This window comes from Polypterus senegalus, chromosome 5 (assembly GCF_016835505.1).
Source record: "Polypterus senegalus isolate Bchr_013 chromosome 5, ASM1683550v1, whole genome shotgun sequence".
NCBI classification, from domain to species: domain Eukaryota; kingdom Metazoa; phylum Chordata; class Cladistia; order Polypteriformes; family Polypteridae; genus Polypterus; species Polypterus senegalus.
In genome coordinates this window covers 153,838,747-153,855,570 of record NC_053158.1, presented here as the reverse complement: position 1 = coordinate 153,855,570, position 16,824 = coordinate 153,838,747, and the positions used below count along the sequence as shown (strand labels likewise).

The 16,824-nt window shown below is 39.1% G+C and overlaps 1 protein-coding gene across 1 annotated transcript in view; it reads right to left on the bottom strand.

Moving 5' to 3' along the window:
• oxsr1b (oxidative stress responsive kinase 1b) overlaps window positions 1-16,824 on the bottom strand; it is a 245,389-nt gene that overhangs the window by 16,079 nt on the left and 212,486 nt on the right. The window contains exons 13-14 of the mRNA XM_039753524.1: window positions 11,802-11,963; window positions 8,759-8,838 (exon numbers count right to left, since the gene is read on the bottom strand). Of these exons, the coding sequence (XP_039609458.1) occupies window positions 8,759-8,838; window positions 11,802-11,963 (242 nt within the window). The remainder of the gene's footprint in view (window positions 1-8,758; window positions 8,839-11,801; window positions 11,964-16,824) is intronic.

Sequence of the window (16,824 nt, the reverse complement as noted above, 5' to 3'; positions counted from 1 at the left end):
GTTTTGTGAATAAATTGTTTCCGCCATTCAAATGTTAACAGAATTTTGACTCACCCTGTACTTTAACAAATTTTGTTTTAAGAAATTAGATTCAATCATCACTTCATTCATTTGGAATTCTAAAAATCCATGCATCCAAAGGGCAACTCTACAACAACCTAAAGCAGAATGGGGCATGGCAGTACCTAACTTTCAATTTTATTATTGGGCAACAAATATACAGGCCATAAGGACCTGGACATTGACACAAACTGATGAAGATAAACAAGCCTGGTCTGAAATAGAATTAAAATCTTGTATATTTATTCTTTATTCTTTATATTTTCTACTCTGTACCAAGGTAAAAACAAAATATTGTCAAAACAATAATAGTCCCATTGTCCTTCATTCACTCAGAATATGGGAACCAATGTAGGAAGCACTTCAAGACAGAGAAGCTTTTATCTATTGTACTTCTACATGACAACTACCTTTTTGCACCCTCTCAAACACGCACAGTATTTAATGTTTAGAAAATTTCCAAGGTTAAAACATTTAGATACTTGTACATAGATAATCTCTTTGCATTCAACAAGCAATTAAGCTTAAATTTAACTTCTCAAAAACACAATTTGTCCACTACTTTGAAGCTAGAAACTTTGCTAATTAGAACCTGCCCAAGTTTCCTCACCACCCAACTATTTCTATTACAGAAGAAATATTGATCAGTCTTGAATACTCAAATAACACCTCTACGATTTATAAAAACATTTTAAAGTCCCTTCCTTTCCCAGGATACAATGGGGAAAGGATTGTTCTCTTAATATTTCAGAAAAGGAGTGGAGGGTAGCCATGCACAGATTACACTCTCCACATACGCAAAGCATTCAATCATTCAAATTAAAATTTTTTAATGAAGCACATTTATCTTGTTTACATTGTCCAAAATGTTTCTAGGACATGATTAAACTTGTAAACATTGCATTCTAGCTCCAGCCTCACTGGGGCGTATGTTTTGGCTGTGCACCAGATTAGCAACATTTTGGACAAAAGTCTTTGAATGCCTATCAGACAGCCTTAGTGTCACAAACACTCCTAACCCATTAACAGCTGTGTTTGGTGTACTACAAGATGGGCTTAAAGTGGAGAAGGACAAACAAATCATAATTGCCTTTACCTTACTAGCACACAGACTTATCTTGCTCAATAGGAAGAATCCCACCCCACCCCTTTTATGTTAGTGGGCCACTGATGTTATACTATTTGAAATTGGAAAAAAATCCAATTCTCACTTAGAGGATCTGTTTAAAACTTTTTTAAAACTATGGCGGGATCTAATCAATAACATTTTAGAATAAGCTACAGTACACGGGGGAAAGGATACTCATTCTTTCTTTGCTGCTTTTAAAGATTTGCTTTGGTTGTTGGCTCTCCTCTCTTTCTCTTGGGTGGGGGGTTGAAGTTTGGTTTGTCTGATTGTATGGAATGTTATTTGCTTCTAATTAAAATCAATTTAGAAAAAAAATCTTATTTTTTACAATTTTACAAAGAAGTAATTTCTACTAATATATACATACACAGAATAAAAAAAATATATATACACAGTGGAACCTCGGGTCATGACCGTAATTCGTTCCAAAACTCGTAACCCGATTTGGTCGTGAAGTGAAGTAATTTCCCCCATAGGATTGTATGTAAATACAATTAATCCGTTCCAGATCGTACAAACTGTATGTAAATATATTTTATTAAAGATTTTTAAGCACAAAAACAGTTAATACCACAGAATGCAGAGCGTAATCTATACTAATAAAAGGCAAAGCTCTGACTGACTGACTGACTGACTGACTCACTCACTCACTCACTCACTCATCACTAATTCTCCAACTTCCATTGTAGGTGGAAGGCTGAAATTTGGCAGGCTCATTCCTTACAGCTTACTTACAAAAGTTAGGCAGGTTTCATTTTGAAATTCTACACGTAATGGTCATAACTGGAACCTACTTTCGTCCATATACTGTATACGGCCATAGCCTGCAGCTCGGTCGCCATTTGAGGCGGAGTTGCGTCTCGCATCATCACGCCTCCCACGTAATTGAGTGCCTGCCCATATAAGGTAAATATTCGCGGTTGAAGGACTGTGCTTAGCATATTCATAAGTGCAACTACTGTGGAAACTCTCCCTCAGCGAAAGTGCTTGAGAATCTTTTAAGCGCCGGGTCTGAGTTAAAACTAAATAAAGCTGTGGATATCGCAAGATCGCACAAGATATTCGCGAGATACAAGTTTAATGAGAAGATGCAGGGTATAAAGCCTCGATGCTAAAGACCTGGCGAAGTCATGGAGAACACAAAACTTGCAATGCCGGAGGCAGAGGAAAACACCAAGGTCAGATTATTCCGTTATCTTATTGGAGAGAGTGGCAGAGAATTGTGTCAGGCACTGACTGGTGATGTAAGGCCGGAGTTATACTTCACGCGATGCGACGCATGCTGCAGCAGATGCTCCTGCTACGCAAGCGTTGTAGTGTTCATACTTGCGCGCGTACTTTACGTAAATCTGGAGGAATCCACCAGGTGTCAGTGCGAGATATTATCACGGTGAGAACATGTTCGGCTTCTCTGTGTTGTGAATTGCCTAGAACACCTATTAAATTCTGATGACACCTTACCCGCAATATCTCTGAAAAGGATGTTTATTGATTAAATCCATCAATCCAGGGATGTGTCCATTCCAGGAAGCATTGGACATGAGTGAGAAACAGTCCCTTGACGAGGCCTCAGCTCATCGCAAGGTGAATACAAGCACACACATACACTAGCGTCATTTTAGCGGCACCAAATCCCCAAATCTGCCTATCTTTGGAAGGAAACCGGAGCACAGTGCGGAATACAAGCAGGAAATACCAGCAACATAACTCCCTGTGAGACAGCAGTGCTATCGCTCCGCCACCGTGACACCCGCATGTGTGTAATTATTCCCCCATGTGTGTAATTAGCAGTATTCATTATTTAAACGAAATTATATGTAAAATGTAACATACACACTTTAATGCCTTTCATCATGAAAGTGATATCAAGTATAAATCTAAAGATTCTAAATGTGCAGAGAGTTGGAATATCATACATTTAATTTGTTCTGTGGCGATCTATTGCTGCTTTCCGCTGCTGTCAGGTCCAAGAAGCTCGTAGCGATTAAAAACTGGGATGACGTTTACGACGGTCTGCTTTAATGATAAAGTAAACTACGAGGTTAAAGTGGACATTTCAAGATTAAAGCCGAAATTTCCACTTTAATCACAAAATACACGTTTTCACCGTGTCCTTTTTTTTCTTCTCAGTGGCTCAAATATAACGCTATACTTTATGTTGTTGTTGTTAAGTTGCAAAAATAAAAAAATAAAATAGACGACACAAAAGATCGTATGTGAGACTTTTAAAATATATCGTGTCATTATGTTCGGGAACTATCTAAATGTGACAGAAAGCCTCTATGCAGATCCTACGGGATGAATGCTTCGATGTGGTGAAGCAAAACGCCGACATACAAATGTATTCGTGGTGCTTTTATATTCAAGCGTCGCATATTTCCGATCGTAATGACACGATACATTTTAAAAGTCTCACTTTTGTGCCGTCTATTTTTTTGCAACTTCACATTGGCAACATAATGTATAGCGCTGTATTTGAGCCACTGAGAAAAAAATAAAAGACACGGTGAAAACGTGTATTTTGTGATTAAAGTGGAAATTGCGGTTTTAATCTCGAAATGTCCACTTTAACCTCGTAGTTTACTTTATTATTAAAGCAGACTATTGTAAACGTCATCCCAGTTTTTAATCGCTACGAGCTTCTTGAACCTGACAGCAGCTAAAGTAAAAAAATAAAAAATAGACGGCACAAAAGATGGTATGTGAGACTTTTAAAATGTATCGTGTCATTACGATCGGGAATATGCGACGCTTGAATATAAAAGCACCACGAATGCATCTGTATGTCGGCATTTTGCTTCACCACATTGAACTGTTGTCACATGTAGATAGTAAACAGAGACTCTGACGTCACGTTCCGACTTTTAGCACACTGCGCCCCCCCGACTTTTTGCTGGTACTGCAACTCACGCATGCGTCATGTTAATTTCTGCGCGTTAATTTCTGAGGACCTGCTCAGAGGACGCGTGAAATGAACGCTGGGAACGCGTGGTAGCCATGATGCGGGCGCGTACGCGTTCTGAGCGTGAAGTATAAATTGGCCCTAAGACCTGATGAGTTAACCATGAGCTTGAGTGCTGGGCCGTCAGGGCCTGCAAGGCCTTCTCTGCTGGCCTAAAAAAAATATCTGAATCACAAACTGATGTTAATTATATTTTGTCCATGAATACTTATTAAATAATTCCAAACAGTCTGTCCGCTTTCTTTCATAGCTTTTCCGATGGTTGTGCTGCTTCCATACATGTATTTTCGTATTAAAGCATTTAACCAATCTCAATTTAGCCATCATTTGTTGCCAGGCAGAGAGGCCTTCACAATCCGTTCTGCAGGCCCTCTAACACAGAATAAATGTCGAGGAGGCTCCGAGTGCAAAATCCTTGCGTGCACTACCGCCAACTCCATGGCAGGATTCTGAACAATATTATTTGCCAGATACAGACCAGATTTCAAGACCACGAAAAACTGATGTTTGTCACACTCCTTGACCCCCAGAAGTTTCGGGAATACAAGAAAAAATTCCCGCATGCAGCCTTCTCCAGTTTAACACAAGAGCCACAGAGCAGTTTTTGATCTGTCTCAGCTAAAAACAGAACTGACTGTAATGTATGACATGGGTGATTTTGCAGGAAAATCTCCCACTGATCTCCTTGACTTCCTTCATCAGAAAAATCTGAATGAGAGCATGGGGCAGCTGTACACATTTGTATATTTGGCAGTGACCATTCCCGTGTACACTGCTTCTGTCGAGCGGACATTTTCAGCCCTAAAGCGAATTAAAACTTATGCCAGAAATACGACAGGGCAGGTTTGACTTTCAGCATTAGCGTTGATGACGATAGAAAGGGACTTTTTGATGGAACTGAAGTGCACGGATAATCTGTACAACACAGTAATTGAACTGTTTTTGAGGAAAGAGAGGAGGATGGATTTTGTTTACAAATAATCCAAATTTTTAGTGAGTGAAATGTTGCAATTTTCCTAAATAATATTGCGTATATTAAGTTTATGAGTTATTATTGATGTTTTTTATGTGTGTCACGGCTGTAGCTGCAGTAGAAAGGAACTTGTTCACCCCTGGTTTGTCTATTCAATAAAGGCATTTATTGTGGCTACAGGAGTTATCTATCTGTGATGCAGCGGCTCTTTATACTGTATTTCTGCATATTAACATGGTTTTTATAACCATAAATTAGTTTTTGAGGGGCGGGTTGATTCAGACAGAGCACTACTGAAGGCCTAGGTGTGAAATGCACGGTTTGCCACTGGACCAGATACGTAAATTTGATGAACATTACAATCCGAACATAAACGAAACTGTAGAGAGGTTCAGATTATACTTCTCCCAGTGCGTCTCTCTAAATCCTCCATGCGGGAACATTATCATAAGGCTTAACAATCTTATTGTTACACCTTCTACGTGCACCGAACCGTCCTTATTACAAAGTCTTCCTTGCTTTACCGTTGGCTGCTTCTTTCCATTCACCTTCCTAGCTCTTTATTTAAACAGTTTTCCTTCTCACTTTTCTGCTCCTTCGCTGTCTTCTCCCTTTTCATTCAAAATACGTTCCTCCTTGTCTTTTTACAGTCAGCTCCCCTTACGTCACATCATGGTACATTTAACATAAGTTAATACCGGAAATGCCTGTTAAACATCTTACATTCACGAGTTGCGATTTGCGTAGTGAACACTTCGATGAATGAAACCTGTTATCTTTACAATGGTTGACAAACACGGAATGTAACTTCAAAACAACACGTCCTCCAAATACGAACCAGATTGAAAGAAATAATGATAATCAAATCCTTGATGACAGCAACACTCATAACAGTGACAAAACAATTACATTGACAATCAGATTGTTATTTTTTAAATGTTTCCTTTTCTTTTTCATAACTTCTTTAACACACTACTTCTTCGCTGCGAAGCGCGGGTATTTTGCTAGTAGTAAAATAAATGTAAAAACATTGAATAACACTGAGTAAACCTTGAACAGAGAAAAGTAACATTGCAAGAATTCACCCTATAGCCTTACAAACTGCTCGCTGTAAACACTTTTTTTTGAATGAGTTTAAAGCACAGGGAAAAAAAATGAACATTTGAAAAATCCGTAATTTAATGAACAACCAAGAAAAGTAACATTGCTACAATTCACGCTACGAACCGAAAAATGAACATTTGAAAAATCTGCAATACAAAAACTAATCATAAACTAACCTTGCATGAGTCGAGTTCTGGGATGAAGGAAGTGAGGAGGAACTGGGTGGAGAGGAGATTACAGTTTTGAGGTAAAGTCTGTAATGATGCGGGTTCGCTGCATGCTCCCATCTCGCTTCTGGGAGCCATTAAACTTGTCACCGTCGGTAATGTTACTGATGAGCACGACAGTGAGGCACTAAAATGGAGCAATCGGATGGTGCAAAAAGTGCCAAGTGCTTTTATTAAAATCAACAAAACAACAATCAAAAACAATGTCCAAATTAAGTAAAGTGCAGTGCTTTCAGAATCCTTCAATAAATAACTAGTCTCATGAAAACAGAAGTGAAGTGGAGGTTAAAATCCAATAGAAAAAAGTCTTCATTAAATACAAGGCTAAAACAATGCTCAAAGCAGTCTCTTTAAAAACAAGCCCGGTGCATTCTTTAACTGCCTTCTTGGCCTTACACGGCCAGCCTTCATTCTTCTGGTCACTCCAGCTCCTTGATCGCTCAACTGGAGCAACCGCTTCCTTCTGCCCCACCGGGTGTCGGCCAAAACAACCCTGCTTGGGCTCACTGCCCAGCTAGCTGCCTCCCTGTGAGAATGCACTCGTTTGCACCGATTCTTTCCACACTGCTTCCTGCTTACTTCCTCACTCCACAACCTCCGTCTTTCTGTTCTTTTTCCTCCCTTAAGTCGCCTCGCGCTGTAGCAATCAACTACCATGCCCCTTCGCTAAGCTGCAAGCGCGGCAATTATTTATTTAAAACTGGCCTCTTGATGTGAGATGTGGATTTACTATACCACAAAGTCCCTCTCGCAATGCACGTCTGACCGAGAACAATGTACTGTACAGGGAGAGACTGAACACGTGCGTAAATCACAGGCGCGTAAGAACCGGAAGGGAAACAAAAAGAGCACAAAGAGTTCACAGCGAATGCACAGGGACAGACTGAACACATACGGAAATCATCGATGCATACAAACCGGAAGGGAAACTGGCTTGCTCGTCACACGAGTGTGTGGTTGTGAGCAGATGCAAAGTTTGCCAAACTTTGGTCGTAACCCGATTTGTGGTTCCACTGTATACACACACACACACACACACACACACACACGCACGCATATTAAATATGACACACTAACATTAACAACCTTTAGCCAAAGAATTTCTTGTGACTGTTTGAGGAGGGTTGTTGTTTGCTTTAATATTTCTACATTTCTTGATTGAATGACCAACTATCTAGGTATTGTTTACACTACTTAAAACCGTGATAGAATTAAAGAGAATTCGTTATATACTCTTATATTGTTTCAAAATGCCTTTAAAACCATTAATCCTTTAAGCAAGAGAGACACATTTCAAATACAGTAATCCTCCTCGATCGCGGGGGTTGCGTTCCAGAACCCCCCGCGATAGATGAAAATCTGCAAAGTAGAAACCATATGTTTGTATGGTTATTTTTATATATTTTAAGCCCTTATAAACTCTCCCACACTGTTAACATTATTAGAGCCCTCTAGACATGAAATAACACCCTTTAGTCAAAAGTTTAAACTGTGCTCCATGACAAGACAGAGATGACAGTTCTTTCTCACAATTAAAAGAATGCAAACATATCTTTTCTTCGAAGGAGCGCCATCAGGAGCAGAGAATGTCAGAGAGAGAGAGCGAGATAAAAGCAAACAATCAATAAATCAATACGTGCTTTTAAGTATGCGGAAGCACCGTGATAAAATGACATTTTGTAGAGAAGCGTCCGTATCCTCTAGGCAAACAGCCCCTCTGCTCACACCCCCTCTGTCAGGCGCAGAGAATGTCAGAAAGGGTGAGAGAGAGAGAAAAGCAAACAATCAAGCACCGCGCGGGAAGCATATCTTATATCATTGAGGAGTTTTATTTAATATGTAATACATGCTCTGATTGGGTAGCTTCTAAGCCATCCGCCAATAGCGTCCCTTGTATGAAATCAACTGGGCAAACAAACTAAGGAAGCATGTACCATAAATTAAAAGACCCATTGTCCGCAGAAATCCGCAAACCAGCAAAAAATCCGTGATATATATTTAGATATGCTTACATTTAAAATCTGCAATAGAGTGAAGCCGAGAAAGTCGAAGCGTGATATAGCGATGGATTACTGTATACTATTTTTCCCCTGTTTTTATTAATACTTAAGGATAGGACAACATTTCACAGAGGGATACAAGCATTTATCAATAACTATCTCTAAACTACACTTACTTTAATTCTCTGAAATGTATTTTTCTGTTGGTAAATTCTATGATATTTTTGAACAATTTGAATACTTCAAGGTAAACTTTCTGATATTTCTTGAATGGGGAGAATATGATTGAAAACTTTTATATACCTTAACCTTAATACCAGACTGATGGTTGTTTTTGATAAGTCGTCTACAGGCACATTAGTAGGAACAGGTGCTGATGGAACCTGAAAATTAAAAAAAAAAAAAAATATTAAGAGTTCTTTGATAGGTTTGCTTTACAGTAGAACAAAGGGTGAAAAAAAAAAGTGTAATTGTCTCGCTGCAAAACTCAATGACAATTTATTTCTTGTATAGCCCAAAAAAAAAAAATCACACAATGAATGTCTCAAGGGGCTTAACAGGCCCTGTTTTTGATAGCCCCCCAGGATTGATTCTCTAAGAAGACAAGAAATAAAAACCATTGCTATAAACAGCAATAAATGTGTTGTTTTGAAATGGTAAATGGATATTTATTGAATAATGAAGCTTTAGATATAATCATAATGAATTACAGTATGAAGAAATAGATGTCGAAAAGAAAACTAATAATGTCCATCTTTAAAACTGATTATTTTATTAGGTGTTCTTTAGCTGGTGTCTATTGATTACAATCCAAGTTTAAATTTAGCATTGTCTTTTTGGATTCTGTTATACAAGTTCATTTCGCTGATAGGGCTCTAAACACATTCCTACTTGATATCAACATGGAACAAATTGTGTAAGGGTTTATTCATGCAACATACAGTAACTTTGGAAACAGTTTTGCTTTTTTTATTTTTTCTCTGCACAGATGAAAGGCCTTGGCTTGAATACATATACAATGTATATTGCATTTTAGGACATGTAAGTGAGGGCTCATCTCAGAGCTTTGACTTACTGCTTTGATCAAACAACTATGAAAGAATACAACTTCTGGTGGTCATAGATTTCAGGAAGCAGGAGGCATATCACAACCATATCTATATCAGAGTCGTTGCTGTGGACGGCAGGCAGCTATAAATTTGTTGATTGTCAACAACCTAAAGTGACACATTTCTATTACCATCAGGCAAGTTTACAAATAGGTATGTAGTGAAGTCCACAATGAATGTCTGCATAACATTCTGGTATGGTACCTGTTCAGATGAAGACCAAAAGGCAATGTGGAGGGTCCTCCCCGTGCCATTCTGGCAAATGTAAAGGACCATCAACACTCACATCAGTATATTTGGAGAAAGTTTGCATACAAAACTTCTAAGATTGCTCAAACAGCTCTCATACTATAAAATACATGCTATTGTAGCTATTTATAACATATATGTAATATACAGTGCATCCGGAAAGTATTCACAGTGCATCACTTTTTCCACATTTTGTTATGTTACAGACTTATTCCAAAATGGATTCATGTTCATGTCAGAGCCCAAACAAAGCATGAAGTCAAAGGAATTGTCTGTAGACCTCCGAGACAGGATTGTTTCGAGGTACAAATCTGGGGAAGGTTACAGAAAAATTTCTGCTGCTTTGAAGGTCCCAATGAGCACAGTGGCCTTCATCATCCATAAGTGGAAGAAGTTCGAAACCACCAGGGGTCTTCCTAGAGCTGGCCGGCGATTTAAACTGAGCGATCTGGGGAGAAGGGTCTTAGTCAGGGAGGTGACCAAGAACCCGATGGTCACTGTGTCAGAGCTCCAGAGGTCCTCTGTGGAGAGAGAAGAACCTTCCAGAAGGAGAACCATCTCTGCAGCAATCCACCAATCAGGCCTGTATGGTAGAGTGGCCAGACGGAAGCCACTCCTTAGTAAAAGGCACATGGCAGCCTGCCTGGAGTTTAGCAAAAGGCACCTGAAGGACTCTCAGACCATGTGAAACAAAATTCTCTGGTCTGATAAGTCAAAGATTGAACTCTGGTGTGAATGCCAGACGTCTCGTTCGGAGGAAACCAGGCACCACTCATCACCAGGCCAATACCATCCCTACAGTGAAGCATGGTTGTGGCAGCATCATGCTGTGGGGATGTTTTTCAGCGGCAGGAACTGGGAGACTAGTCAGGATAAAGGGAAATATGACTACAGCAATGTAAAGAGACATCCTGGATGAAAACCTGCTCCAGAGCAGTCTTGACCTCAGACTGGGGCGACGGTCATCTTTCAGCAGGACAACGACAAGATATCAAAGGGGCCAAGATATCAAAGGAGTGGCTTTAGAACAACTCTGTGAATGTCGTTGAGTGGCCCAGCCAGAGCCCAGACTTGAATCCGATTGAACATCTCTGGAAAGATCTTAAAATGGCTGTGCACCGACGCTTCCCATCCAACCTGATGGAGCTTGAGAGCTGCTGCAAAGAGGAATGGGCGAAACTGGCCAAGGAGAGGTGTGTCAAGCTTGTGGCATCATATTCAAAAAGACTTGAGGCTGTAATTGCTGCCAAATGTGCATCGACAAAGTATTGAGCAAAGGCTGTGAATACTTATGTACATGTGATTTCTCAGTTTTTTTATTTTTAAGTAATTTGTAAAACCTCAAGTAAACCTTCTTCATGTTGTCATTATGGGGTGTTGTGTGTAGAATTCTGAGGAAAAAAATGAATTTAATCCATTTTGGAATAAGGCTGTAACATAACAAAATGTGGAAAAAGTGATGCGCTGTGAATACTTTCCAGATGCACTGTATACATTGTACATATACTACATTCAATTTATGATACTGCATTTAATGTATCATTTTCCTGTTGTTGCTATAGTATTACCTGTCACTAACCAAAGGGATACATGTAAGCTTTTTAACTATGTACAATGACAATAACCTTGAACATGAAATCCATCTCTTGTGTTTTACTGGTTAACTAAAACAGTGGCCTATTGGCTGCTGCAGACATATAGTATTTCTAACTTGCAATTAGTTTCACTGAACAATCACAAGACATATTTGAGTAGTAAAAATGTCAAAATCATCAGTGTGGGATACAGACTGTAAAACTGCCAGTAGCGGTTTATGTCCTTTACGATAGTATTGATTCAAATACAGGCAAGTTTGAAATTTCAAAATTAACAATAAAAACAAAATTTGACCATATGCTGCAAATATTTCTTCATTCTCCAGTAATCTTTTAAAAATTATTTTATAGACAGATAAATTAGATGACTTCAGACTCAATAGCCTATAATACCTGAGTAGCCAATGGAGGTGCTGGCTGACTAGGTACAGGAACAGAAGCCTGGGGAGCCTGTGGAACAGCTGCTGCTGGAATTTGTGCAGGAGCTTGAGGTAGCTGACAAGGAACCTGTCCTGGAGGCTGAAGGTGACCACTAGTATCTGATGATGGAAAAACCTATAAAAAATTGAAAATACATTTTTCATGATAAAACAAACATTTTAAATTAATTACAAAAGGAATAGAACTGAAAAATGCCTTTCCTGCAGAGCAACTGAAAATATTCAATTAACCATAAAATACCATACCATTTATGATATCAGTATACATTTGGACAGAGTAGCAGATATCTACTGTCATGTTCTGTTAAATGTTATGTGCCGTTTACAGTGTCTCACTTTCCTAGTAGTTACTCATCTTTTATGGTTCCAGGTTGTCATGTAGGTGTGATCGTCATTATGCTTGCTTGTTTGAAAGACAGATCAGCATGGATGGACAGATTGATAACTGATATAATTAATAATTAATAATAATTAATATTGATATATTAAAAAGTCAAATGAACAGCTGAATATAACATTTATATTGCTATGACAAAAAAGTGTTTTTTTTTTTAATTTAAAGAAATTCAGAATGAACTGGAGAAATTATTATCAGCTTACTGATATTTTTGAAGAGCTTGTAACTTTTATTTACTGGTTTTCAGTTGTTTTTTGTTGTCTAATCTTTTAGCTCATTGTTTTGTGGATACTAGATATTTTTGTGTGTGTACTACTGCTTTGCAGCTTGCTCCTTCCACACTCTGCTCTTTGCCAGATCAGGCTGTGTAGCAATTACTCCAAGTGTGTGAAAAACATTGTAATCCCATTCCCAGTGATTTTATATGATGATATACTTTATTAATCCATGAGTGGCAATTTTCTTTTCACTTGCCCTTTTGAGGGTCAGAGCACAGGGGCAAGCATTGTAAAGCGCCCCAGACTAATTTTCAGGTTAAAGCCCATGTTTAAAGGTCCAAACAAGTAGAATCCCTTCTGGCAGTAACAGGATTTGAGCCAACAGTCTTCTAGATACCCTCTCCAACGGGGTGACACATCAAAAACGATTGACAAGTCTGTTAAGGGCTGATTGTCACTGAGGCAACACAGGTTCACAGCGCCCCGCAGATTTGCAGCGCCACAGAAGCAAGGTAAGCTCCTGCTTCCTCGTGCAACACATCTGTCGCCTGAACTGGCCCCGATCCTAGCCCTGCCACGTTTGACGTGTCTGTGTGTAGTAGAGTGGTAACACCCGCTGTAGTAAATAACCTTGCTGTTCCTGTTTAAAATTGGTTCCAGTCTGGTTTTCCTGAAGTCCTCAGACTTAGCCTCATCTTTTGGGTGCAACGCAGCGACTCACAAGTCACAAATAAATAAATACATTACTAATACTAATAAAGCCATATACTGTATATTGTGAAAGGCGCCATATAGCGCCCGACCCGGCACAGACTACGCAGAGGCACGTGTTCACACTCAACGGTTCTTTATTTTTATTTCTTCAGCCGTGGGCACACGTCTTCCCCATGTCCCACAGGCCCAACACAGTCCAAGCACAAATAAACCCCACACAAACCACTTTCCTGCTCCACCACTCCTCCCAGGCAACCTCGTCCTCTTCCTCCCGATTCTGGCCTCGAGTGGAGGTGGCTGGCCCTTTTTATACCCCACCCAGAAGAGTTCCAGCTGGTTGACCACCTGGTCCTAATTGCCCTTCCGGGTGGGGCTGAGAATTCAAGCAGCCAGGCTACGGACTCCATACAGCTCCCCCTAGCGGCCACCCGAGCCCCCAACCAGGCTGTGGAGGACTCCATCTCCCATGGAACCCTGCAGGTGGTTGGGGAATCACCGTCCGCCATGGAGGCTGCCACCAAGCGTCCCGGGGGAGGTACTGAAGTGTCCATGGTGGCTCCCCCGGAATATACACAAGAGGGGTGTCCCGGCCGGGCATGGGACCCGGCTGTCCGTCACAATATACAGTACAATAATCTACTATATAAAAGCGTTCGGGATTGTCCTTCCGTCCCGTGAGTGCAAAGCGTAGCGGTATTCAGCTTATTACAGACTTACTACTTGCGGCTTGAGGTACGAAGCGACGTGATGTGACCGGAGTTCTGGTGCTCTCATTGTTCCCTTGCTTTTGTGCGCGATGCGCTGGAAAAATAGACAAAATGATGTCTCTGGAAATAATTAATGTTGATGGAGTACAAATGCCTCACTGCGTAGTAAATATCAGGGGAGATGGTGCTTGCTTATTCTCATCTATAACTTATTTAGTGCATGAAACTCCGTCTTTAGCGGTACAGATTCGGGCTGACATTGTACGACTTTGGGCAGGCATTTGAGGGGATAAAAAAAAAAACATAGGTTTTCGGGAGATGTTATGAATGGACACTTTGATGTTCTCATTCTCTACACTTACATGCCTGATGTACACATGGAGCACAAAATTGAGGATAAAAGTCGGTCGCCTTAAAAGGCGAGTGAGCCTAGTAATATGATATTTGTAACGTCTAATATGTCTTATTTTGTCTAATATATTGGGTAATATGAGTGCAATGGTGACTAAAGGGTGTTATTTCATGTCTAGAGGGCTCTAATAATGCTAAAAAACGTATTTAGAAGGTTGTAAACAGGTTTTCTATACTCTAACTGCGAAAATATTCGATTTATAAATAAAGAATCCTACTTCGCGAAAATTAATTTATCACGGTAGAGTCTGGAACGGATTAACCGTGATAAACGAGGGTTCACTGTGTGTATATATATATATATATATATATATATATATATATATATATATATATATATATGTGGCAGTAATCAGGCCTGGGGTGGCTACGGAAATTGAACTCAGATGTGATACACCACAGTTAGGTTATTTTTAACAAGGGGCAAATACTTTTTCACACAGGGCCATGTAGGTTTGGATTTTTTTCTCCCTAAATAATAAAACCATCATTTAAAACTGCATTTTGTGTTTACTTGTGTTATATTTGACTAATGGTTAAATGTGTTTGATGATCAGAAATATTTTATGTGACAAACATGCAAAAGAATAAGAAATCAGGAAGGGGCAAATAGTTTTTCACACCACTGTGTATGTATATATATATATATATATATATATATATATATATATATATATATATATATATATATATATATATATATATATATATATATATATATATATATATATATATATATATATATATACATACATACATACATACATACACATACATGTGTACATATATACACAGACACATATACTATGGGGTGCCAAACAGGCAAATACATTGATTTTCTGAATATATAAAGTCGGCGTCTGAATATATAAAGTCAAAACTTGAATATATAAAGTCACTGTCGGAATATATAAATTCAAAACTTGAATATATAAAGTCAGCGTCAGAATATATAAAGTCAGCGCTGAAATATATAAAGTGAAAAGTTGAATATATAAAGTCATTACCGAATATATAAAGTTAAAACTTGAATATATAAAGTTAGCGTCGGTATATATAAAGTTAAACTTGTCTCTGAATATATAAAGTCAAAAGTTGAATATATAAAGTCATTGATAGAATATATAAAGTCAAAACCTGAATATATAAAATCTAGTTAGATTTAGCCATCATTGCATAACTATTTCTTTACCATAGAAATTTAAAGACTAAATTCAACTTCCATTACTACCAAAGATATTTCTGGTGACTAAATAGAATCTACTTATGTCCAAATTCGAGCTATTGAGCCGTCGCCTGCCTGCCTGAATAAGTCACCCTCGCTTCGCTCTTACTTTTTTACGTTCATTTAATCATGGCTAGTGGCGGAAAATTTATAAAATGGAAGGAGGATTACACGGAGTCTGGTTTTACCAAAACAATTATTGATGGTGAATCGATTATTCATAAAGATTCAATTGGTGATCTGTTTTTCTTTGTTAACCTCATATTTTTTCATACTTCTTCTCAAACCAATTGGGTGCAAGGGTAAAATGAATCGGGAAACGCTGATCAATGTAATCGGTGTACCAGGAAATCATGCATTGACAGGAGTTCCCCTTTGCTTGGAATTGAAAGTGTGATTAAATGCATTATTTTTTAAGGTGTTATGGAGCACATGCATCAAAGCTTCTCAGCTGTGCCTGTGCTAAGAAAAGGAAACATTTTAAAAATAAAGTAACACGATTGTCAATGTAACCTTTTGTAAGTAGTGCCTGGAGGATTCAATGTGGAGAAACTCTACAGACAGCGTGTGTATTAACTTGTGGATTTTTTTGTGAGTATTTGGTAGCAGCGTCACAAAGTCACTTCTGTAAGACTGCGTCAGCTGCGGAGCTCAGCTCAGAGCGAAATGAGGTGAATGGGAGGGGAAATGATGACGTGACTCCCCCACCCGCCTTAACTGTCAATCCCCCACAAACACAGTCTCTCGGAATTTGCATAAGCACAGCCCTTTACCTGCAATTTTAACTTAGTTACAAAGTGATCAAAACTCTCGTTTATATGCCGCGTCCTCTCATTAAACTTGTATCCCACATTACCCGTGGGCATGACAAATGCCAGCGGTAGCGTGTCTATGAACTTAATTTAAACTTCAGGTTTACACCGTGCTTTGTTTCCGAAGTAGCAGCACTCATGAATATGGTTGTATATGTAACTCGCTCGCTTATTATTGTTTCGCTGCCTTCTCAATTATATAATGCATGTTTTCTTCAGAGCTTTTTGGAGTGCTTCCTGGTTTTCTACGTACTGCGTTGACAGTCAGTTCACGTGATTACGTGGGAGGCGTGATGATGTCACACGAAACTCCGCCCCCCACGGCTTTCGAGCTGAACTCCATTACAGTATATGGAGAAATATACCTTCCAGTTATGACCATTACGCGTAGAATTTCGAAATGAAACCTGCCCAACTTTTGTAAGGAAGCTGTAAGGAATGAGCCTGCCAAATTTCAGCCTTCTACCTACACGGGAAGTTGGAGAATTAGTG